Source organism: Branchiostoma belcheri, unplaced genomic scaffold, assembly GCF_001625305.1.
Source record: "Branchiostoma belcheri isolate BF01 breed outbred unplaced genomic scaffold, Haploidv18h27 scaffold28, whole genome shotgun sequence".
NCBI lineage: Eukaryota > Metazoa > Chordata > Leptocardii > Amphioxiformes > Branchiostomatidae > Branchiostoma > Branchiostoma belcheri.
The window spans coordinates 1,034,293-1,058,987 of record NW_017803887.1 but is presented as its reverse complement, the minus strand read 5'-3'; the positions used below and the strand labels follow the sequence as shown (position 1 = coordinate 1,058,987).

General features: G+C 43.0%; 4 protein-coding genes across 4 annotated transcripts; 2 read left to right on the top strand and 2 right to left on the bottom strand.

Annotated features, from left to right (window-relative positions):
* Nucleotides 1-854: 854 nt before the first annotated feature.
* LOC109472664 lies at nucleotides 855-4,904 on the bottom strand. The gene is made up of 5 exons (XM_019772503.1): nucleotides 4,492-4,904; nucleotides 3,576-3,783; nucleotides 2,809-3,055; nucleotides 2,070-2,173; nucleotides 855-1,637 (listed from the first exon to the last, which is right to left on the bottom strand). The coding sequence occupies exons 1-5, from the start codon at nucleotides 4,791-4,793 to the stop codon at nucleotides 1,425-1,427; spliced, it is 1,074 nt and encodes a 357-aa protein (XP_019628062.1). The 5' UTR covers nucleotides 4,794-4,904; the 3' UTR covers nucleotides 855-1,424.
* A 256-nt stretch (nucleotides 4,905-5,160) lies between these two features.
* LOC109472652 (dolichyl-diphosphooligosaccharide--protein glycosyltransferase 48 kDa subunit-like) lies at nucleotides 5,161-12,917 on the top strand. Its single transcript, XM_019772488.1, has 11 exons — nucleotides 5,161-5,325; nucleotides 6,142-6,252; nucleotides 6,739-6,825; nucleotides 7,463-7,566; nucleotides 7,984-8,078; nucleotides 8,759-8,852; nucleotides 9,568-9,716; nucleotides 10,093-10,240; nucleotides 10,891-11,011; nucleotides 11,735-11,841; nucleotides 12,393-12,917. The coding sequence occupies exons 1-11, from the start codon at nucleotides 5,196-5,198 to the stop codon at nucleotides 12,546-12,548; spliced, it is 1,302 nt and encodes a 433-aa protein (XP_019628047.1). The 5' UTR covers nucleotides 5,161-5,195; the 3' UTR covers nucleotides 12,549-12,917.
* Nucleotides 12,918-13,715: 798 nt separating this feature from the next.
* LOC109472532 (C-type lectin domain family 4 member F-like) lies at nucleotides 13,716-17,465 on the top strand. The gene is made up of 5 exons (XM_019772314.1): nucleotides 13,716-13,944; nucleotides 14,647-14,792; nucleotides 14,946-16,125; nucleotides 16,900-17,283; nucleotides 17,455-17,465. Exons 1-5 carry the CDS (start codon nucleotides 13,716-13,718, stop codon nucleotides 17,463-17,465), a joined length of 1,950 nt encoding a protein of 649 aa, XP_019627873.1.
* Nucleotides 17,466-18,494: 1,029 nt separating this feature from the next.
* LOC109472531 (leucine-rich repeat and immunoglobulin-like domain-containing nogo receptor-interacting protein 2) lies at nucleotides 18,495-23,068 on the bottom strand. Its single transcript, XM_019772313.1, has 4 exons — nucleotides 22,877-23,068; nucleotides 20,934-21,179; nucleotides 19,184-20,575; nucleotides 18,495-18,722 (listed from the first exon to the last, which is right to left on the bottom strand). The coding sequence occupies exons 1-4, from the start codon at nucleotides 23,066-23,068 to the stop codon at nucleotides 18,495-18,497; spliced, it is 2,058 nt and encodes a 685-aa protein (XP_019627872.1).
* Nucleotides 23,069-24,695: the final 1,627 nt, after the last annotated feature.

Here is a 24,695-nt window from a genome sequence, read left to right as displayed (position 1 = left end):
TAATCATGGCTTTAGGTAACGTTATTGTTATAATAATGATCTTCTTTGTACAAACTTTCTGTGGAAGATGCTGAGATTTTTGACATAAAAGAAACCATGTCAAACCTTATTTGATTAGTATGTTCAATGTGTGGTCAACTTATGTCAGTAAGATATAGAGCAGGTATGTTTTTGAAATACAAATTGTGTGCACCTGTATGTGGATGGCGTGTTTACCTGTGTGAATTGTGTTCAGTACCAAGGACAGGTGTGTTTGTATGTGTGTGTAACTGTGGATGGTGTACAGCACCAAGGACAAGTGTGTTTGTGTGTGGATGGATGGTGTTCAGCACCAAGGACAGGTGTGTTTAAATGTGTATGGATGGTGTTCAGCACCAAGGACAGGTGTGTTTAAATGTGTGTTGATGGTGTTCAGCACCAAGGACAGGTGTGTTTACCTGTGTGTGGATGGTGTTCAGCACCAAGGACAGTATCAGGGAGAGGTGTGATTGCCTGTGTATGGATGGTGTTCAGCACCAAGGACAGGCATGTTTGCCTATGTGTGGATGGTGTTCAGTACCAAGGACAGGTGTGTTTGCCTGTGTGTGGATGGTGTTCAGTACCAAGGACAGGTGTGTTTGCCTGTGTGTGGATGGTGTTCAGCACCAAGGACAGGTCTATTTACATGTGTTTGGATGGTGTTCACCAAGAACTTTTGCACACATACAAAATATTGAATTAACTAATACAATGAACCAACAACAGTTACTTTTATTACCTTTTTATCTCTGAGAAGCCATTATGCTCTCTGAAAGAAACATCTTCACGACAGAACAGTATCTTTTTTTTTTTCAAATAATAAAACTTTTAAGTTAAAATCAGAGGTAAACATGTGCCAAAAGCACTTGCCAGTGAGATATGCTCCAAATTTTACATGTACCATGTGGCCACCTTTAATTCGAGTGGGTAAAATGTTTGCAACAAATTTGTGAACAAAACAGTACTGGCAAAATGTATAACAGAGTCCCCTACTGGCACTGAAGTGTACTGCAGTCTCCAGGCTGTTTTAACCCGCTTTTTTCCACATATCGGTAACATATCTGTCATTTCTCACTGCAATAGTAAATAACTTCTATGTAGAGGTAGCTATTCAAAAAAACTTTTGTTATAAAACAAAACGTTTGCCTTTTTTGGCAGTTCGGTTGTTGAAGAATCTCTAACAACATGTAATATAAACCCACTATTACATCACTGTCACATTTCAACACCCTTTTTAGAAAGTTCCATGCATTTACATATTGTGAAAAAAAGATGCTTCTTCATCTTTTCAGTTGGAAATTTCTGTAAAACCAACAACAATGTCTGGTTTCAGTACCAACACCCTGGTACCTTCGTATTGGTCAAGAATATGGCTTTTTTTTAAATACTGGAAGTTTTTTTTTCGGTTAAACTTTTTTAAAGCGGATGACGCGGGACGGTATGGAAATCCGGCTGCGATCCCAGTCCACCGTTCGGAGCGTCTTTCTGGCGGGACTGCCGCACGTGTGATGACAGATGTCCAGGCTGTGCCATAAACAGATCAGCACCCCCACGATCAGACAGCTGATGATGACTGCTGTGTATACTGTTGCTGAGGAGGTCTGCGGGTTGGCCAACGACTATAGGAACAGCATTGTAATAAGAGAATTGATTGAGACATGTTGTACATAGCATGAAATGTTGCTGCTGTTAAATCTTAAATTCACTTCCAGTGAGAGCTTTAATTTCAGCGCAAGCAACGAAAAAAAAATGAATGTTCGTGAATTTGTGTGAATTTTCTCAAAAAGCTTGCACCTTTCAAACTTACGTTACATTTTTGTAATCCTTTGAACAGAATAGTACATTTAAGTAGCAAACAACAGGAAGTTAGGTCAAAGGTCTCAGAAAAGATTATCTCACTTCCTGTATTTAATTTCTTACCATATGCATGTCTGTTGCCAGTGGGAAAATGCTAAGACAGAAATTCACAAAAATTAAGAAATTCACAAAACTTTTACAGAAGTACATGATGTATGAGATCTTTGATTCCTTGTATTTTTATGTAGTCTTACCTGAAGATGGGCCCTGGCAGGTAGAAAGGAGGGATTTAAGTCCAGGGCATGTCTGAAGTGGATACTGGCCTCGTGGTAGTTCCCGTATGCTTTTAGTATTTCACCTGCAGAAGGGAGAAACAGATGCTTAAATGATGCAGTTAACATTGCTACATAAGGCCACACCAATTTAATTTGTTGGTTCTCAGATTCGCCTCTTCATTTTTTTCTGATTTGCAAAAAAAAAAAAAAGATTCTGGTTCAATCAACTCCACAACACTCATATTTTGAGGAATATGAAACAAATTATGAAGCTACAGACGGGATGTCAACCTTATATGTGTGAATACAACCTTATATGAGACGTTCTGCCGAAGTGCTATGCCCAATACATTATGGGTTTTGCGCAGGTGCAGTACGTTCTGCCGACGTGCTATGCCCAATACATTATGCGTTTTGCGCAGGTGCAGTACGTTCTGCCGAAGTGCTATGCCCAATATATTATGCGTTTTGCGCAGGTGCAGTACGTTCTGCCGAAGTGCTATGCCCAATATATTATGAGTTTTGCGCAGGTGCAGTACCTTCTGCCGAAGTGCTATGCCCAATATATTATGGGTTTTGCGCAGGTGCAGTACGTTCTGCCGAAGTGCTATGCCTAATACATTATGGGTTTTGTGCAGGTGCAGTACGTTCTGCCGACGTACTGGTAGGCTTATAGATAGTCTACATCTGTCAGTCAGTCTCAAAAGACTGAACCTACCCAGTGTAAAGTGATGTAGCCAGCAGTTCTGTCCAGGCGGCTGTAGCTCCAGTGACCGTCTGGTCAGGTGGATAGCGTCGTCCAGATACTGCAGGTTGAACAGCACTCTGGCCAGGTTCAGCAGGATGTCCGGGTTGCTAGGCGACAGCGACAACGCTTTCCGGAAGCACTCGATGGCGGAGAAGGTGTTCCCGCGTATTCGGAAGAAGTTTCCTATCTGGTTGTAAACGGCTATCGACTTGGGATTCTGCAACAGAAGATACAAAATAAAAGATACATGTACATTACAAAAAGCTAACTTCTATCAGCCACATTATGGGACCTTTAAGTTCACCTCATCTCCTGTGTCTGACCTTGTGAACTTTCATTCTGCCTGTCAGTCTTCCCCACCTACATGCTATCAACCTACTCTGTCTAGACAAACAGATCTGCCACCCGAAACAAATGAGAATCCCACCTCGTCGAGAGTCATCCATGGATTTTGTTCAAGAGCGTTCGTGTCGATTTCCTGTGTCTGACCTTATGACCTTTCATTCTGCCTGTCAATCCTCCCCACCCACATGCTGTCAACCTACTTGGATACTTTATTCAGTCCATTAGCTGTCGTACAAAAATACATGAATAGGCAGCTAATCTTCCTGCACCGTAAAAGCATATAGAACAAGGACATACAAACTACATAAAGACTAACATCTAGTATTTACAATTATCATCTACTCTGTCTAGACATTAACAGATCTGCCACCCGAAACAAAAAAAAATCCCACCTCGTCGAGAGTCATCCGGAGGTTTTGTTCCAGGGCGTTCATGTCGATTTCGTCTCCCTCGGTTTTCTTGAAGATCATGGCGACCTCGGGTTCGGGGTGGGATTTGTGTTTGTGGCGCTGCGCGATGCCGTCCAGGTGGTCATACTGAGTCTCGTTTACCGCCTCGCCACACGTCAGGATCGTCGTTTCTGACTCAAGTTTTAACAATCTGGGAAAACAATATCAAGTATTTAGTTGATTATATTTTATCATTTGATGGCTGTTACACTATATTACTGTACTGTATACAAACACATGTATATTATATTATAGATTAAAGGCAAGGTGATCTTCTGGTTACTATGTTAGGCCACACCATCCTGTTCAGTTTTTAGGGCTTGGAAACCCGATTTTTCAAAGTCAATGTTCTAGTTGTTTATCTACATACTGAGTTAAAACCACACTATCCCAATGTATAAACCCTCTTGGAGCAAAAATACCCAAAATTCTGACGGAAAATGGTTACTGGCAGGGCCCTTGGCTGTTTTTTTTTTGGGTACCTCCCAGCAAATGAAGGACTCATCTTGGGGCTTGTTTCTGCAGTTGTAAAAGCCCAGAGTATGAAATACTGACTCAAATGTGCTAATAATGTGTTATGTGTGAATATATCAAAGATTGCCTTATTCAGAATATTTCCATTTTTGCTGCCATGAAATCGCTTTTGTATGCCTTTCACTGCAAAATCAAAACGATCGCGAAACTTACAGTAGCTACCTGACCTTACAAGGCGTTATCCCGACCCTAACCCTTATTTACACGAGGTTCTGTGTCTTCTTTAACAGGTGCAGAAACGTAAACAACAACTGACAGCTGATACCCTCTCACCTCAGAAGATACCGTTAGCTCAGATATCAAGACAAAACCACCAAATCTTTACCTTTCTTGTCCACTAATTCTACCAGATCCCAACTTCCCGCACGTGCTACAGGCTCCGTCTATCGCTCCCGGGTTCGAGTCCTCCCATGGGTTTTGAGTATTTCTCGTGAGGATACCGAGGAGGGGGTCTGTTGTCTCGCCCTCCCCTGCTAGCAGATCGGTGAGGTCGGACTCGCCGGCGGGCCGGACTAGCCCCCGCTCTTGGTCCAGCCTCCAGTGCGTCGCCGAGCGCGAGTCCGTGACGACGCTCGCCGAGACGATGTACAGAGCCATGTACGAAATACTAGGAAGGTCTCCCGCCATGGTCAGTCTCTTAAAACAACAGGAAAATCCCGCAAAAACACTAAATATTTGTCCCAAATGTCAAATGACCTCCTCTTCCACCGCGAGGCATGCTGGACCTGACGTCATGAGTTAATCATTAACTCATCAACTAGTTATCGATAACCTTTGACCTGAGCCACGTTGCACGCTGTGATGCGGCTCCAGCTGATTGTATATCGACGCTTGGAAGAAAATAGTGCATCTTAATAGTTAATCTTAAACACATTAAACGACAAATGACATCAAAACATCACATTTTATCGAGTATAAAGTATATCTTCGACTCTATGAAATATTTGCAGTAACTTTTTTTTCATAAGAGAGGAAATAATTTTTCATGTATCATTCCGCGGAGGTGTATCTTGTTCTTCTCGCTCCAACATGGCTTCCCGTGTGCTGATTGTTCTGCTAGCGGCTCTTGTCGGCGTCCACGCAGGCGGCCGGACACTGGTCCTGCTGGACAACCTGGCCATCAAGGAGTCCCACTCCGTGTTCTTTAAGTCTCTGGCAGGTAAGAAGGTGCAAAGACGGTGTAAATGTGGTGCAAGGAGGCGTATGTTCAGAGGTGCACGGTATATGGGGAGGGGCACCACGTATGCACATCCCAGCGTGGTTTTTGTAGCCAGATCATCGTTGGCTCCCCGGCATCTCTACGGTTCTGGTAGTGTTGTCCGCCCTCCCAGATCTTTCAGCGCTTGCCGGGAGTTTTTACGGGGTCGGTTTCAGAAGAAAGTACTTCAGCAGGAATCAGATTTAAGGCTGGCTGGAAAGACTGTAAGAAAGAAAAGGCCTGACTATCAGGACACCCTAGGCCCTGACTAAGCCAGGCTAAAAGTCGGACTGTTTCCAGGGCCTACACAGGGAATATTTTCAGATTAAGGACCAATTGCAACGTGCCTCCAAAAAAAATGCCTCTTAATATTTTAGGGTCTTCTTCATGGGGGCAAAGACAGATAAATTATTTATCATCTTAAAAGTTACGCTCATAATTTGGTGTTAGCCCTAGAGCCTATAGAGCTGGCTCTGGAAGCAGCCTGGGATCCAGTGTAATGATAAGGCACCAAAATTTATTAGCATCACAACTAGTTAACTGCCTATGAGTATAAAGTTATATATGAGCAAATGCCATGCTGTCACGGCCAGTGAGTGGTAGGGAAAAAATGGGTTATATAAGTCAGATGATTTTCCTACCAATTATTTGCATACATGTACATGCCAATAATTTGCATATATGTGTACCTGTAATTTGTTTTTAAAAAAAATAATCGCTTGTACAACATATGTACATACATGTATTGATACCCTAAAAAATTGTTCGATGTTTCAGACCGAGGCTTTGACCTGACCTTCAAGACCGCAGACGACTCCAGCCTCGCTCTCATCAAGTACGGAGAGTTCCTCTTCGAACATCTCATCATCTTCGCTCCGTCTGTCGAAGGTCGGCTTTTGTTTCGTTTTCTTCTTAGTTCTTAAATTTGTGAAAATACATGTACAACATGTCTAAGCTATCTGAACTGCATGTTGAGTGAGATTTTTCATTAATCACGTTTTAATAAATTGATTTTACATATTGTAATTACTAAAGATTCGTTTAACATTGACATATTATTGCATAATTGCAACTTTCAAATTTATTTGATACCGTATACGTTATGTATTGGAATTCATTTCCTTTCCATTCTTCATTCATTCATTCATTCATTCAATCATTCATCCATCCATTCATGAAAGAAAGAAAGAAAGAAAGAAAGAAAGAAAGAAAGAAAGAAAGAAAAAGAAAGAACAACTGTACCAAGTAGTCTGTAACGCTTTCAGGAATGATATTTCTCCAACTCTTTGAAATTAATACAAAGACCTTTTGAGTACATTTTAAGCACAGTTTTCCCTGAGCTGTAACCATGTTGTTAAACTGTTTTTACCCCAGAATTTGGAGGTAACCTGGACACCAGTGCTCTGACAGAGTTCATTGATGGAGGTGGAAACATCCTGGTGGCAGCAAGCTCTGAGATCGGTAAGGATTGTTGTTTCTTATCTCAGTATCTTATTTAGCAAGTGGCTAGGACGGTATTAACTTTTATGTCATACATGGGCTGTGATAACACCTGTACGGATGTTCAATGGCCTGTGTGATTGCTACCCATATCACATAGGGTTCTAATATAACTTCTTAGAATCACACAGGCTTCTAAACTTCTGTATACATTTGTATTAGTAGTAATTTGAACATGTGTGCCGCGTGCGCCACTTTCCAAAGTTTGAATGCCAGATTTGGACATTAGAATTGACGTTTTGTCTAGGGACACTAAATGTTCTCAATTTCCAGCACATTTCGCATTGAAATGTGTGTTTTCTGGTGTGGGTATGACATAATGAAATAGAATTCAATACCACACTGCATATTCTGCATCGACTTACAAGTATATTCTACATGTATCATATCTCCTGGCTTGGCTTTGTATCTGAAGATTTTTACATGTATCGTATAGTATATCAATATCTATGTGTGTATGTTAAAGAAAATGTGCCAATTCTTTTTTATTTGTTCCTAGAAAAATACATAAGTTAACTGTTACATAGGATAGAAGGAAACTGTACTAAAGTGATGGCTTGAAGAGACTAACATAAGTACATTTGACCATGTATTTCAGGTGAGCCGATCCGTGAGCTGGCCAGTGAGTGTGGTGTGGAGTTTGATGAGGAAAAAACAGCCGTCATCGACCACCTGAACTATGACCTGGCTGACGAGGGACAGGTAAACACACCTGTACTACCTGTATCTGTCTAGCAAATACTAGTACATGTAGCTGTGTAGAAATGCCCCCTAGTGGAACAAAACGGCATTGCATCTAAGTCTTACGTACTGGTGCTTAGTATGTAAGTCTGTGCACTGTTTAACACTGTACTGAAGACAAGAATGGATTCATTGAAATTTGATTTATATCTATACTGTAAATCTTATCATGTATGTGGTTAGTTACTGTAACATTGGTAATCTCCAAGCAGATCTTTTGGTGGGGGTAAGACAGTATCATTGGGTGGGGAATTTGATACTGTCTTACCCCCACCAAAAGATCTGCTTGGAGATTAATATTGGACCCATTTTTTTTGTTCTCACCACAATCACATTGTTTATGTGTTGTTATTTACATAAGTTGTTGTTCTATCCCAGCACACCCTGATTGTTGCTGACCCAGAAAACCTCATTGATGTGAAAAACATCGTGGGAACCAAGCGGGATGCTCCCATTCTCTTCAGGGGGGTGGGGTAAGTACAATGTACTTGTAATTCTGATTTCATGTAGAGTATAGTAGATTTTACAAGGTTCAACTATCCCAGCCTTTAGCTTCATGGACCGAAAGAAATTGTCATGTTAGAAAGGTGGTTGCAGAGCTTGAAATCCTATTTATGCTGCACTGGTGCAGGTAACATTGAACATTAAGAGCCCTACATATATAGACAGGATTCTTTATGCTTGTGTCAATAAGGAAATATAATCTAAGGGACCACCCAAAAGTGGCCAGTGGTAGCAATGTTTTTTTTTCATAAAAGATAGAGGATTGCTACTAGGACATGTTTGCTAATACAATACTTGTAACCCTTTGTTTTTAAAGCAGGCAAAAAAATGATCAAGTTGCAATATTTATGATACATGATCAGTGGTGTTGGTGGCGCAACGGTTAGAGCGTTGGACTCGGAACCAATAGGTCCCGGGTTCGATACTCAACATGGCCCAACGTTGTGCCCTTGGGAAAGGCACTTTACACGACTTGCCCACCTATACAGTGGAGTGACGCCCACCAAGCCCCTCAGGCTAATCTGTCTGTGTGCCAAAAACGCACTACAGATTTGGTGCATATTTGCCACCAAGAGCCGTATTTCTTTTGTATCTACTTCTACAGACATATTATTGAATTTGTATATATGTAATTTGTTTGTTTTCCCAGCATGGTAGCAGACACAGACAACCCCCTGGTGTTGGATGTCCTGACTGGTTCCTCCACTTCCTACTCCTTCTACCCTGATGAGAAAGTGTCCGAGGTATTTTTTTTTTCTATCATGTGCTAATGTAAACAATTGCCTGGATTGTAACACTCCTGGCTAATCATTGGTTTACAGCAAAGTTGTAAAGTTCTAGCTACATGTAGAAGTCCTGGTGGTGGAAAGAAGATGCCGGTGTACTCTTGTTTTGAATGACTGGAGGTTGTTGTCAGTGATCAGGCTGACCACGTTGTCTGGGAGACTGTTCCAGATGTGTACTGCAGTATGTATGAATGTTCTGTCGGTAGCGTGAGTTCTAGATACCGGCACGGTGAGGGCATGTTTTCCAGTGGAGAGACTGCTGTGGGTTGTGCGTCTGATTGTGTAAGGTCGTATGGCTGGCATCTTGTTTTTGTTTACTTCACACAACAACCAGGTAAACAGCCTCGATGCACAACACGGCAGTTTTGTACAGTAAATACAGGCTGTGTAAAACCAGACTGTGAGGTTTGAACCACTCACACTGGGAAGGTCCCCTTCTCTTTCAGTCAATTTTTTTTGAACTGCAAGTTCATGACACAGCAAATAGTTTCCTATGTATCACTACAGTCTGTACTTCAAAATTCTTCCTATGTAGGTCCCAGGCAAAAATAAACAATTTTACTATATGACCGTTTCCAAAATCATATCCAGTTGCTTGAGTAACTGCTTTTTGGCGTATCGTATTACCTGGATGTCTAACCTTCATCGACGTTTACTGTATATCCCTTTTCAGTACCCCCATGCTGTAGGAAAGAACACCCTCCTGGTGGCTGCTCTCCAGGCTAGGAACAACGCTCGTGTGGTGTTCACCGGGTCTCTGGAGCTGTTCAGTGACCAGTTCTTCACTGCCGCTGTACAGAAGGCCATCGCTGGGGCTCAGAAGTAAGCATTGTTTCTTTTACTGTTCGGTGTCTGTTTGTTTGTCTCCGTGAATAGTTTCATCAGGTTAGTAAGTCACTGAATAAAGACATCCTGCGATGTGACACTGACCTGCATGATACTAACGAATTGTGAAGTGCCATGGAAGACCAAGTGTTATGGAGGAGACTTTCTCGATTGCTTACTACATGTACTTACTAAGTAAGTAAGTAAGTGAATAAAATTATTAAAATCATGAATTTCAAAGCAACTCTTGAAGTAGAAATGTGAGGAGTTCTTACAAATTCATGGCTTTAACATCCCCTCTAGACTACAAATGTAGCTCTACTAGAATGGTGCATTTGGGAAGTTATTTAAACAGTTGTTTGTCTGTTTTCAGGCATGACAAGTCTGGTAACGAGGCCTTCGCCCTGGCCCTGTCCCGCTGGGTGTTTAAGGAGGAGGGGGTGCTGCGAGGGGGGGTCGTCAAGCACCATCGCAAGGGGGAACAAGAACCCCCCACAGCATACACTGTCATGGAGGAAGTGGTATGTTTCAAACACAATTTTTTCTCTAAAAGTTCCATGTATCACTAAAGAAAGGGTGCAATGATGTTACTATATATACATGTATAGTCTATCTGATCTACATGTATAAGCAAACTATAGCTATTGAGTATAGAATATACATGTATATTCTTATCTCTGCACAAGAAAAACATAGTTTTTGCTCTGTTTTTTCTTCCATTCTTTACACATAAAGTCAATGACATAGACCAGACACCATGGTAACTGGTGCTGTAGCAGACACCCTGTGGTGTTGGATTACATTATGTTGCTAGTTGTAGCTTCTGTAACAACTGTTACAGCTGTAATGGAACAGCTGGGAACAAAATGAACAAGAGTTCCACGACCTCATACCTTCGCCACTTGATGTTAACCCTTCCAGTTGACAAATTATACAATTTTAATCATAGGAAGTTCTGCTGCAGTACCAACAAAAGCCGGCAGGGGGCCCAAAATCTAATCATTTCTAGGTCTCATCAAGACCTACCCACCTACTAAGTTTCATGACAATGCATATTAAGCTTCTTGAGTTATGCTGTTCACAGGCAAACAGACTTACAGATGGACAAACACTACTGAAAACATAACCTTCTTGGCCTAACCTAATTAATGACCCTCCCCGCCACCTGCAGGTGTACAGTATCGTCATCGAGCAGCTGGTGAACGGCAAGTGGGTTCCGTTTGACGCCAACGACGTCCAGCTGGAGTTCGTGAGGATCGACCCGTTTGTACGCACCACCATGCAGCGTAAAGGTCAGGGTTCATCACTTTCTGTAAATAGCAAAAAGTCTACATTCAAGGTTCGAATTCAAAATACTGTAATTTACTTATGTTTACGGTAGCAAAAGTTCAGTCTGAGAAAAATGGACATGTTCACGGAACTATATATTCATGGTGGTGACAGGTGCAGGAAAAAGAAGGTCCAGGAATTATTTGTTAACTGTAATGATAAGTTCACGGTACAGAAGTGACTGAAAACAATGAACATAAAAGTACAGTGAAAAAATCAGGAATTACAGTACCCACATGTAACAGTTACTTGCAATTTGCATGTGATTTTCAAGATTTAGACATAAAATTTTTCTGAACATGCAATTTTGTATGAAAGTATGTACAATGTATGTATTTCGTCTTCTGCAAGGATTAAAAAATAGTGGGTGGAGATTGGGTTTAAGTTGATTGACAGGGTTGTGGCCCAGTATGCCCTGGTTGGTAGGATGTGGTATAAGGTCAATGTGTACTGCGTAATTGTGGTATGAAACATAACTGTGGTGTAGTATTGGAGATACATGTGTATTCATACAGGCAAATGAGATAATCCATTCTGTCACTTTTCAGTGTATATTTTTTTAACAAATTAAGATATTGTGTTAAATTATAGAACATGCTCTGGCTTTTCACACTGCAAGACAGTTATTATATAATAGCTAGTTGTATGATACAGGTTCTGACCAGCCTGTGTTTCTGTTATTTCAGGAGGGAAGTTTGTTGCGGAGTTTAAGTTACCTGATGTGTACGGGGTGTTCCAGTATCGAGTGGACTACAACAGGCTGGGCTATACTCACCTGTTCTCTACTACTCAGGTCAGTAGAGATTTGCTGTCATAGTGGTCAGGGCTGAAAATACACATCACCATGCATATGCATCTTGGGGCACCCAAAATTGGATCTGTGCACCCATTTTCTTAATGCACCCAATTTTTTTTAAATATCTTTATATAATGTAAAGATATTAAATGTATACTTGGATACAGCATACTAGTATTCTTTACATCCATCCAAGTGTCATAAAAGTAATAAAATCTTTGTTGTAGTACTTGTTGAAGATTATGAAGTTAGGATATGGGTTCAGAATTTTTTAGATTCAAGCTATTAGTAGCAGCGAGGTTTGTAGTTATGTTTTGTTTACAATCTACTTTATTAATTTTTATATGGTGCACCCCAAAAAATTGGTGCTAAAGTAAACTTTGCCTTATTCTGGTGTGTTATGTCGAAAGGCAGTTATACTGGCTATACAGATACAGATACAGATATTCCGAATATTTCCAGTTTTGCTGTCCTGAAATCGCATTGGATGCCTTTCAAACTTTTTCAAGTTTGTTAACTTTGCCTCGTTCCTTTTCCCCATCCCTCAGGTCTCGGTGCGACCGTTCACCCACACGCAGTACGAGCGGTTCATCGCGGCCGCGTACCCGTACTACGCCAGTGCGTTCTCCATGATGTTCGGACTCTTCGTCTTTAGTCTCGTGTTCTTACACCACCGCGAAGACACCAAGGAAAAGACAGAATAACACTTAAAGGGATCCTTTGTTGTTCATTTTTTACAATGCACCCTTTTTGTATCGTTCTAGCTTCTGATCATCTTCATTTATAGAAAAGCTACTGTTTTTTTTATTGTGAGCTAAGAATACATGTCAAAGTACAAAAGTACTTGTAAACTACAAAGTCTCTATCAATTGTATTGTAAATGCATCAATTTTGCAGTTGTTGTTTTATTTTGCGGTCGGTGAAAAAGGTAGTTTTCGCTGTGATAGAAGTTCATGGTTGAAAGAATCCTTGTAACAGAAATACAAAACCACATGTTCGTACTGTTATGATTTGATTGTCAGAGGCCATGGTAAAAATAAAACCACTGCATGTATTTCAGCATTTGCACTACCCAAATAAATGGGCTTGAATAAGAAAGAAGGCAAAGCCCTGCATACAGGAACAAAAGCCAGGGACAATTTTTTTACACAAATACACGTGTCTATAAGTCAGCATGCCAAGTGCACAGATTTTTCCCAATGCATTTATGATCACTACACTACACTACATTGTGTTATGAAACTGTCCCTTGCTTTTGTTGTTCTATGAAATAGCTCACATTTCTCAACAACTTAGCCTGGGTACCATCCGGATTTTCGAGCGTTGCATATAGCGAAAATCCGGATGGTACCCAGGCTATCAACAACTGTTTTCTACATGAAGATGACCACAAAGCTATGAAGAGCTGTCCTCTTGGAGACTGCTTCAATAAAATTGCAAAACATACAATCATGTTGAATGACTTTGTTTTTACTTAGTTTTTGATTGACAAAAATATCAATAATAATAATAATATCAATATAAAAAACTCAAAAAAGAAGATCTCCAATGCAGTCGATTTTAACCAGCTGCAAAGTTCCAGTCACATACCCTTATTTGACGCCAGAAAGGAACATAAATAGAGTTATCCCGCATGTTTGAATATATATGTTTGCTGTTTCTTTCCTCCAGTCCAGACTAACTTCCTTTTTCACGAAAATTAGTCTAGCTCTTGCAGAAAAACAAAATACCAGACACAATACGTCACACCACGGCCCCCATATATGGGCAAAGGTAGCCTTACTTCTCAGACTAATCTTGACATCCTTGTCTATATACATGCACCTTGGCGTTGGTTGTTGTACTGCGTACCTGCTGTCTGCATAGTCTAAATGCACGAGCAGGCAGAGCCTGTCCGGTCGCCTGTGTCCGGCCCCGACACCCGCCAAACCAGCGGACCGCCACCCCAACCCCGTTATGTCAATCAGAGTGGTTCACGCGGGCGTGTCCGCCATGGCAACGGCGCTTCTGACGAGCAGCGGGAAGATCAGGCAACATCTTCACACACGTACTACGTAGAAGCCGATAACGTGGAACGTTACGCAGCGTACACGTCTGCAGGTAACCCGAGCTTTTTTTTATTCCAACATGTAATCACCAGACGTGGTGACGGCACACTCAAGTTTTATCAACTTATATTAATGCCGCCACCAACACAGGGGACAAATACATGACAGGACAATACTCATTTTCACCTGAGCGAAGTGAGGAAAGTCGTGTAAAGTGCCTTTCCCAAGGGCACAAGATCGGTGGCATGTCAGGACTCGAACCCGGGACCTGTAGGTTCCGAGTCGCGCACACGACCCCACTTTGAGTCTGTCTTTTACATACGGTGGATACTTGTTCTATCAGAAGAAAATATTCTAAGGGTATATGATAGCTTACCGACTATTGCATAGTTTGTTATATAGGTAAATCTTATGACAACAAGAATCACGTTCCGCATCTAAAATTTATCAGCGCGAACGTCTCGCACCGGTGGATTTCACAGCTTCGTCAAAGGAACACTGTTGCCGCAACAACGGGCCTCCGGACTAGGAAAATCGTTGTGTTTCTGATGCGATTGTTCCTCGGTGGTAGGTTATAGGAATTTCATACTTGTGACATGTGTATAGTTAGTTAAAACAGAGCATCACTATGCATAAATAATGTGAATTAAGGAGTCCTTACTTAAGGATAAAATGCTCAATGCCTGGCCTCGATCTGTTGATGTTAATTTGGTATGTTGACGATAACCAGAGCAAAGTATGCTTTTCCCACCAGACCACTCGTATCCGGGTGGAGCGAGCGGCCGCCGTGGTGTCTGTAGCTTCCTCCGCGCCCGCCGAAGCTGCCTAGCCGCCGGCATCGCCGTGCTACTGAGCTTGGGTGCCGTGGGACTCGCCCCTCTGACGATCAGCAACAAAGAGGTAACAGTCTTTACCGTCAAGCTTGTTGCCCTGCTATTTTTTCTCATTCTCATCACATTCTGTTTTTAAAAAGGTACGAAAATATTTGCTGTTTTTTATAGTTCGTTTTTACGTTCGGTATTCTGACGTACGTACTAGTATACACGTTCGTAGGAAATTTCTCAATTGTCGACGACTGTTGTCGACGCCTTGAAACGGGACCAAGACGACATACACCAACTGTTCAATACTGTTGACACCTTGGAGCGCGACCAAGACGCCTTGAAACGCGACCAATACGACATGCGGCAACTGTCCGCCACTGTTGACAACTTCAAACGCGACCAAGAGGGCCTACGCCAACTGTCCATCACTGTTGACGCCTTGAAACGCGACCAAGACGCCTTGAAACGCGACCAATACGACATAAGCCAACTATCCGCCACTGTTGACGCCTTGAAACGCGACCAAGAGGGCCTACGCCAACTGTCCATCACTGTTGACGCCTTGAAACTCGACCAAGACGCCTTGAAACGCGACCAATACGACATAAGCCAACTATCCGCCACTGTTGACAACTTGAAACGCGACCAAGACGGCATACACCGACTGTCCATCACTATTGACGCCTTGAAACGCGACCAAGACGCCTTGAAACGCGACCAATACGACATAAGCCAACTGTCCACCACTGTTGACGCATTAAAACGCGACCAATACGACACAAGCCAACTATCCGCCACTGTTGACGCCTTGAAACGTGACCAAGACGACATACACCAACTGTTCACTACCGTTGACGCCTTGAAACGCGACCAAGACGACATACACCAACTGTTCACTACTGTTGACACCTTGGAGCGCGACCAAGACGCCTTGAAACGCGACCAATACGACATGCGCCAACTGTCTGCCACTGTTGACAACTTGAAACGCGACCAAGACGACATACACCAACTGTTCAATACTGTTGACGCCTTGGAGCGCGACCAAGACGCCTTGAAACGCGACCAATACGACATGCGACAACTGTCTGCCACTGTTGACAACTTGAAACGCGACCAAGAGGGCATACACCAACTGTCCATCACTGTTGACGCCTTGAAACGCGACCAAGACGTCTTGAAACGCGACCAATACGACATAAGCCAACTGTCCGCCACTGTTGACGCCTTGAAACGTGACCATGAAGACCTTCGCCGACTGTCCACCACTGTTGACGCCTTGAAACGCGACCAATACGGCATGCGTCAACTGTCCACCACTGTTGACGCCTTAAAACGTGACCTGGACAGCGAGCGAAACCGAACCGCCGCCCTGGAACAGCGTCTTCACGACATCAGGAAGACTTTACGTAAATTGGTTTTCAGTTGCTATGTTGACTCTTTATTTTGGTCTATTTGTGATCAATATTAGTTAAAAACAGGCAATGCGGGACACCATAATCTGTGTGTGTGTGTGTGTGTGTGTGTGTGTGTGTGCGTGTGTGTGTGAGTGTGTGCCTCCCTCGTGTCTGTGTGTCAGTATGTGTGTATGTGTATGTGCGTGTATGTGTGCGTGTATTTGTGCATGTGTGTGAGTGCGCGCGCGCGCGCGCGCGCGTGTGTGTGTGTGTATGTGTACGCGCGTGTGTGTGTGTGTGCGCTCGTGTGTGTGTGTGTGTGTGTGTGTGTGTGTGTGTGTGTGTGTGTGTGTGTGTGTGAGTGTGTGTGTGTGCGTGTGTGTGTCTAAAAGTAACCAATTCAGACCCTCCTGCTTTACAACATTTAGCACACTGCATTTGAGTCCTATCCGCTGAAATGTCATGGGCATGGGGGTTAGGACCAGCGCATTTAATTATATTCAAGTTGTCCCCATTATTTCTGATTTTTATTGTCTGTTCACATGTATTTGCCATTTTTACTATTTGTTAATTATTCTATGTTCGATCCCGGCGGTTATACAAGTAGTATTAACTTGAGTGCGCCGTCATCGCAGTCTTGTAATTTCTTTCATGTGCTTTTAAAACAAAACTACAAACCCGAGGGTACGTTATATTTATTGTTGATTGAGCATATATTGCACTTACGTTGCTGATATGACTTTTATATGACCCATCCATGTTACTGATACAAGCTTTGTTTTCCAGCATCTTGTCCTGTAGGTTACACAATGTACCGTGGAATCTGCTACAAGGCCTTCAACACACTCAAGAACTTCAGCGAGGCGGCGGCGGCCTGTAGCGAAGACGGCGGCACCCTCGCCATGCCCCGAGACGCTGACACCAACGCCTTCCTGGTCCCCCTGTACAAGTCCTTGAGAAACGGGTGGCTCTTCTGGATCGGCCTGCACGATCAGCGCGAAGAGGGAAAGTTTGAGTGGGTGGACGGTTCTGCACTCGGGCCGTACAGCTCCTGGGGCACGGGACAACCGGACGGCAACTGGAGTGGCGAAGATTGCGTTTATCTCAAAGACAAGTGGAACGACTATGACTGCGACAGGATCATTAACTTCATATGCCAGACTGCTCCAGGTACTTATTGTATCCTCTCTTATATTTCCTAAAACGTTGCTTAATTGCCATCTATTGTAAACATGGTACAGATTAACTACACATTAGGATAAGGCGCAAACCATCATTGCTCTTGTCACTGAACTAAAACATTCCACAGCTCATCCCTGATAATTCTTATCCTTTTTTCAGGACGTCCATAGGCGACAGGCGGGACTCACCACTACTGATTCAAGACTCTCATTATCTTGTTGGTTTATTTTGATGTTCTTTTTGCTGACTAAAATTGTACAAGCAATTTTTAGACTCACTTTTTGGACTCACTCACTCACTCACAATTTTTAGACTGGGTACTAAAAAAAATTATAAACAACAACATAGAAAACATAGCCCTGGATCGAGTTCTCGCGTAAGAACATTCTCTGCAAGAACACGCTTAGCCACCTCAACAGCAGAAAATCACCCTTTCTTCCTCAATAGTCCATCAGTCAAGAGAAAATTTCATGCTGACAGTTTCTTCCCCAGAACCACTTCACTGTGGAACAAGCTTCCCCGTGAATGTTTCACCGCTAATTACAACCTCCAACGGTTTAAATCAAGGGTGAACAAATATCTGACCACGCAGTCATCACTGTAACCCAAAACACTTAAGTGGCTCTCACGAGCCTTGTTTTGAGGTGAATTCTGAAGTAAAAAAAAAAAAAAGAACTAAACAGACATTTTAGAGACAGACTGAAGTTACAGCAGCGACTTATTTTCCTTACCTGTAGTGCCAATGTTCTAATGTATTTGTGCTATAGAATGGCTACATTGGAGAATAGTGGTGTCTTTGTGTGCATCACTACGGTAAATTGCTGAACGACAAAAATTGCATTTGATTAATTGATCCTTCCTTGATTTTATCATTGGAATATATGATACCGAATTAAAAAGTAAAGACGATAAGTCTAACAAAATATTTGAGAAAAAAACACAACTATCTAACTGTCTATGGAATGCGTTGCTTGTCATGAGTAACTGGTTCAATGATTTTAGCTATAATTAGTACCTTGTCTGACGTGTGACCTCAACGTGTATGTAAATTTGTAGTCATATGTTTATATTTGTACTGTGTGTGTAATGTGTAATGAGCCCTGGAAGATTATCCCTAACGAGCTAAAGGGTATCGTACTTGTAAACTGAACTGAACTGCTTTTTGGCGTATAGTCCTCTATCTTTCCCTAAATTGGCCGTCACACCCTGTCGGTTGGGAAGGCTGCGTTGGTCAGTGCCATGCCCCTAGGCCTGCTGGGAGATCTACCCAGGGAGGGGGCCAGCAGGTCCATGGTGCTGTGCGTACTGTGACGGGTACTCAGCTCCAGGTGCCTCATGGGAAGGGGGCGGAGCTCCTTGGGTGAATGGCGCTCGTTTCCTCTGGGGACGAAGGAGGTCAGCTTCACCTGAAGTGACTTTGCACGTCCCTAGAAAAGGAAGGAAAGAAAAGAGCTGGTTAATTATTTGATTTAATACTTAACAACAAATCGGAGATTTCAGACTCCTGGTAAGTGCTTTAGGTTTTCGTAAGCTTCAATTTCACCTTTTTTAACCTCTTGTAATTTTGCTTGTCAATCTTCCACCAACCACGTGCTGTCAATCTACTAGTATTAAGTTCATTGCACTTGACATGTGCTTATGACATTTTGACCGATCATTCTGACTGTAATATGAGAGCATTTGAAAGTATAAACTTTTTCATTTTGCTCCGCATCTGTACCTCTTGTACAGTACTGCCACAGTTTCTCCCGAATCTATAGCTTATAACGTTTTGCAAGTGACTCGTTTGTTCGAGTACTGTTTGTAGAAAAGAAACAGATTTGAGATTTCAATGCACCTGTTTCCGTCTGCACCACTTCAAAAGCCTAGAGGAGACGCCGCACAGTACCATGGTCCCGAGAACACTGATGACCACTGACGTCACCACCGCCTGGAGAGTCGCGTACCCAGAGTCACCAGCGCCACAGGATACTTCAGCCGGACGTCCTGTCTTCGGGGTCCTATTTTCTTCGCGGGGGGTCAGTTCTCTTGAGCTTGGGGTCAATTTTACTGGCGTTTCCACCTTTTTTATGTCGTTTTCACCTGTGTTCACAGCTTGGGGGCGCTCTGTATCAGAGTTGGTTTTGCTACGATTGGGGTTTGTTTTAGTCGTGAATGGACGTGATGTTGCCAACCTGTTGTTTGTGTCGTTCCTCATAAAGTCGGGAGGGGGCGCTCTTGCATACGAGACGGACAGGTGAACGACGACAAAGTCCTTGCCGACGTAGTTGCTCGCCGTGCAGATGTAGACGCCCGAATCGTTTCGAGTGAAAGCAGGGATGACAAGAGAACCTCCTTCCCCCACTACCAGTCCCTGACCTTTTGTTAATCGCTGCCACTGCAACGTCGGCTCTGGAAACCCGGACGCAGTACAGCCGAGCTCTACCCTCTCCCCCTCCGCAATCATCAACTGCCTTGGCGCGGTTTGAATCGAAGGACTCTGACATTGTAAGACCAAGTCCCCTACCGACACATCGGACATCTTTGAGTTCTTCAGTCTCTGTGGTGACTCGCACAGAATACGGTCGGTAAAACCGCCAGTTTTACAAACTTTAAGTTCCTTCAGACGGCAGTCACACGACCAGGGGTTGCCTGCAAGCGTCACCGAGTTAAAAACCAGTCCGCACAAATTCTCCGGTAGCGTCTGCAACTCGTTATTCTCAAGCCGAAGCTCGGCCACCTCGTCCAGCCCTCGGAAGGCGTCGTCGTGTATTCGGGAGAGTTCGGCGTTGCCGAGACGGAGCCGAGCGATCGTTTTCAAAGGCGCGAAGGCATCCGAGGCCAGCGTGCGGATAGGGTTAAAGGTCAAGTCCAAGTCAGCAAGGGTGGACAGATTGCCCCAGACCGACTTTGGAACCGCGCTGAGGTTATTGTAGTTGAGAGATATAGATTGTAGGTTCGGATGCCGACTAAAAGCCATGTCATCGATAGAGTAAATGTTGTTCCATCCAAGGGCCAGTATTTCAAGACTTTCAAGCCCAAGGAAAGTGTCTTTAGCCAAGTACACCAGCTCCATGTTCTTGAGATGCAGAATTTCTAAAGATTCGAGGCTGGAGAAACATTTCGGAGGGATGTGTCTTAGCGGATTTCGGGACAACCGCAGGTCCTGCAGTTTGGACAGATGTCGCCAGGCGGCGCAGGGAACGGACACCAAATTGTTGATCTGTAGGTCCAAGTGCGTCAGGTTCCTCAGGTCGCTGAAAGTGTCGTCTGACACCATGGTGATGACGTTACCCCACACCTGAAGTACAACATGAAACATTGTCAATCAATCAATCAATCAATCAATCAATCAATCAATCAATCGAATTGAATCTTCTTTTTTAAATCAGCGTGATACAAAAGTACAATATGCTTATTTACAACATTGTACATACAATGATCAACCAGTTTAACCCTGAATTGCTTTATGTTCTCAACTCCCAAAAAGTTTGTTGTTAATCACCATTAGTTGGGTTTTAGTATGTTAAATATGCGAGGTCCTGATATGCATATTTGCCTATATTTTCAATAGGACAAGAGCTCCCTTTTAAACAAACAAACAAACAAACAAACAAACAAACAAACAAACAAACAAACAAACAAACAAACACACATACCTCCAGCCTCTCCAAGCTCGGCATGCCAGAGAACATGTCGCGTGAGAGAGACGAGAGTTTGTTAGCTGACAGACGCAGCTTGGTGAGACTGCCGAGCCCGCTGAAGGCACCCGGCGTGACGGAGGTGATGTTGTTGAGCGGGAGTTCTAACCACACCAGGCCGGCCGGGTAGCCGGCAGTCCCGCCGCGGAACGTCGTCAGGTTGGAGAAGGTAACAAACACGTGGTTCGTACCGTTCGGCACAACCTGGTGAACAAGAGTTCCGAGATCTCATACCTCCATGAAATATGGGCTTGATATGTAAATGTAAATTTCTTCTTTAATTACGCAAATGACCTCTGCATTAACATAATATATGCATCGTGATGTTAACTTTTGATTAACTTTAAGACGTCCCAAGTATGACATTCCCATCATTCACCATTGAGAAATCATAGGTTTTTTGCATTAATTATGCAAATTAGGTCATAATTTGCTTAATTGGTATCTGGTGATGTTCCATCTGCCATAGGTTACATACATTACATGTATGAAAGTTCTATAATGTAAAACACTGTAATTATAGAATTTCCTCATTAATTATGCAAATGAAGTCCTCATTTGCATAATTTGTAGTTAATTATGTACATCTCTCTGTCAAATACCTACACACCAAAAATGATGAAAATACGCTGTTCCTATCTGGACTTATTGGCTTTCAAAGATTTCGCCCGAAAGTCCCCTGCAGTTCCTGAACAAGCAGCTAGGGGGACCAAACCCACACCACTTATTCCTGACAGGAAAAGCTATCTGTTACCAAAAATTCAAGACCATAGCATGTTCAGGACCAAAGATACAAAAACTGGAAGTTCTGCTGCAGTACCAAGGTCATCCACCAGGAGGCCCATATTTGACCTTGACCTTTGTCTTCCTAAGACTTATCAGCATACCAAATATTATCACAATCCATAAAGGCGTTATGAAGTTATGCTGACTACAAAGTTGCGGAAACACACACAGACACACAGACACACACACACACAGACAGACACACAGACAGACGCCGCCAAAAACAATACCTCCATTTTTCATGGAGGTAATGAACGAACGGATTAATCTCCAAGCAGATTCGGTGGGGCAAGGGGACTTTATATTGGCCAGTCCTGTATCCATTGATCGCCTGTATCCGTGGGGCGAACGTTGGATACAGGCGGCCAATGGATACAGGACTGGCCAATATAAAGTCCCCTTGCCCCACTGAATCTGCTTGAAGATTACGAACGAATGGCATAAATGATGACATGAGAAAATAATTGTTGTTATGCTGATCACATTTCCCAACCCGGGACCCGGCCGGGCAGTCTTATAGAACGAAAATTATGATATAAAAGACAAGAAAGCACAAAAAAATAATAATGGAAACTATCTGCGTATATTATTGATATAAATTTCTGATTTTTCGTTAATCGAAACAGCCCGGCCGGGCCCCGGCTTGGAAATGTGACCTCAGCATAAGTGGGGGTTGTTGACTGATGCTAATAAATGTCAAAATAAACCGAAGCCGAATTTTCTCTGCTTGGAGAATAGACTGATACCAACAAGTCCTGGTATATATAACGTTATACTTCGCAGTAAAATTTTTTGCGTGTCTGTGTGTTTTGAGTGTGTTTGTGTATTTGATTTGAATTATTTTTTTTGTTTTCGTGATTTACAAGTTTACACCGGTCCCCCATTTCCTTAGTCTGTCCTTTTGACCTCCAGTCATTCACCCTGTAACTTTACCGTACCGACATGATGCCTTTCACAATTTACTGTGCCCGCCCTTTTAATTAACCTCTCATCATTCTGCCTGTCAATCTGTTCCACCCTCGTGCTGTCAATCTACTCTGGACAGACACACAAATCCCCAGAAGTACTTCCGTACATACTGAGAAGAAAGTTTATGTCTTGCCAGTCGTCCTTACCGACATCATGGTTGTGAAGTTGACAGTCTTGTCGTAGCAGCGCACAGCTGATTGGCGCGCGTCACAGAAACACATGACGTCACGCTGGCACAGCTCGGCCGCAGAGTGGACCGTCCAGACCGCTGCACCCAGAACCAACACTAAAACCGCTAGGTGGCGCAGCGGCACGGTCATGGCTGTGACGCTGCTCATGGTGGACCGACCTTTACAGACAGTTTACCACCGCCCTTGAAGAGAATAAAGTTAAACGCAGTTTTTCAACTTTGAAATATCAGGGCAGAGATCTAATAGAATCGGAGTTTTTGTCGACAAATGCGTGAGGATGGTTTCACATTTATAACTCCTAAATTTTAAGTGAATCAATTGATCAAAATTGACACGAATTAAACCTGAAAACTTTGGACTGCCTTTTATGTGAATGTCTTAAAACCCACCACCAGAATACAATCGGGATCTCTGCCGCTAGTATCAGCAATTTTACCGGGAGAAATTCCTATCGAAGTTTCTGTCGATAAAAGGCCATAAAAGACTCCGAGCGGGGTATATATCTACCAGTAGAACTGAATCGGAGTCTCTAGACCTGGATATTCCACAGTAGTTTGCTAGTGACAATACGGAGGTGGTAACTCTAGAGGATGGCGCCCAGGCTACCGAAGCTCCAGTGCCGATCCATAAATTCCGCAAAAAGCCAGCATGTGCCGTACTAATCGTATATGGCGCTATGTCTTGCCGCAAATTCACAATACCAGCGTTGTATTCCTGTGGTTTAGTAGCATTTTTTTTTGGTCGGACTTTTTTTTTATTCGCCTGTGCGAACTACTTTGGGGTCATCGGAGGATGTCATCCATAAAATTAAGTCGGTGTGACCCAACTCCGGTCAGTTTGCAGCTGCGTAGTCGAGGTCGATCATACTTGGCTTCGGGGCACTCAAAGAAAAACGTGCACAACCTGCACGTGTTTTGGGGTCACCATGCCCTGATTTTTTTTAATGCCAACGTGTAATCACCAGACGTGATGACGGCACACTCAAGTTTTATCAACTTATATTAATGCCGTCACCAACACAGGGGACAAATACATGACAGGACAATACTCATTTTCACCTGAGCGAAGTGAGGAAAGTCGTGTAAAGTGCCTTTCCCAAGGCCAAGGGCACAAGATCGGTGGAATGTCAGGACTAGAACCTGGGACCTCTAGGTTCCGAGTCGCGCGCTCTGCCGCTACGCAACACGACCCCATGCCCTGATTGCTAAGACCTCGGGAAATATGTTGTTCGTCTAATTTCAGTCCTAAAACATAGGGTAGGTAGGTTAGGATTTTCTCTTTTTATATGTAATTTTTTTTTCAAAGATTGTGGTTGATGTGATCTAATACAATTTAGCAAGGTAAATCAAGGCTGTCTCCAGGACCCATCCTCAGTCCGCTTTCTGAAGGGAAAGATGTTTCACAAGGTTTTTGTACAACAGTGGGAAATGACTTTTCACAAGGCAAGGGTTTGAAATTCAAATGTCGGAAAGAAAATTTCATGGACTTACCGACGCCAAAAAAATGCCTAGGGTCGATTTGTTTTTTTTTTTTGCTACAGTCGTTCGGGAAACTTGGGACACAATTTCTTTCCCTAGGACTTAGTTCTGTATAAAAAATATTTCTACACGTCGTCCTACAAAATAGAATAAAGTGAAGAATTATATAAAATATAAACCTACCTTCAAGCAAAGAAAGGCTCCACGAAAGACCTGGTGCAGCCGCTACTTTTCTCTACGTTTACTAGCGGGTCAGTGTGTTCTATATTTAATATTCCGCCCCCATACGGCATAGG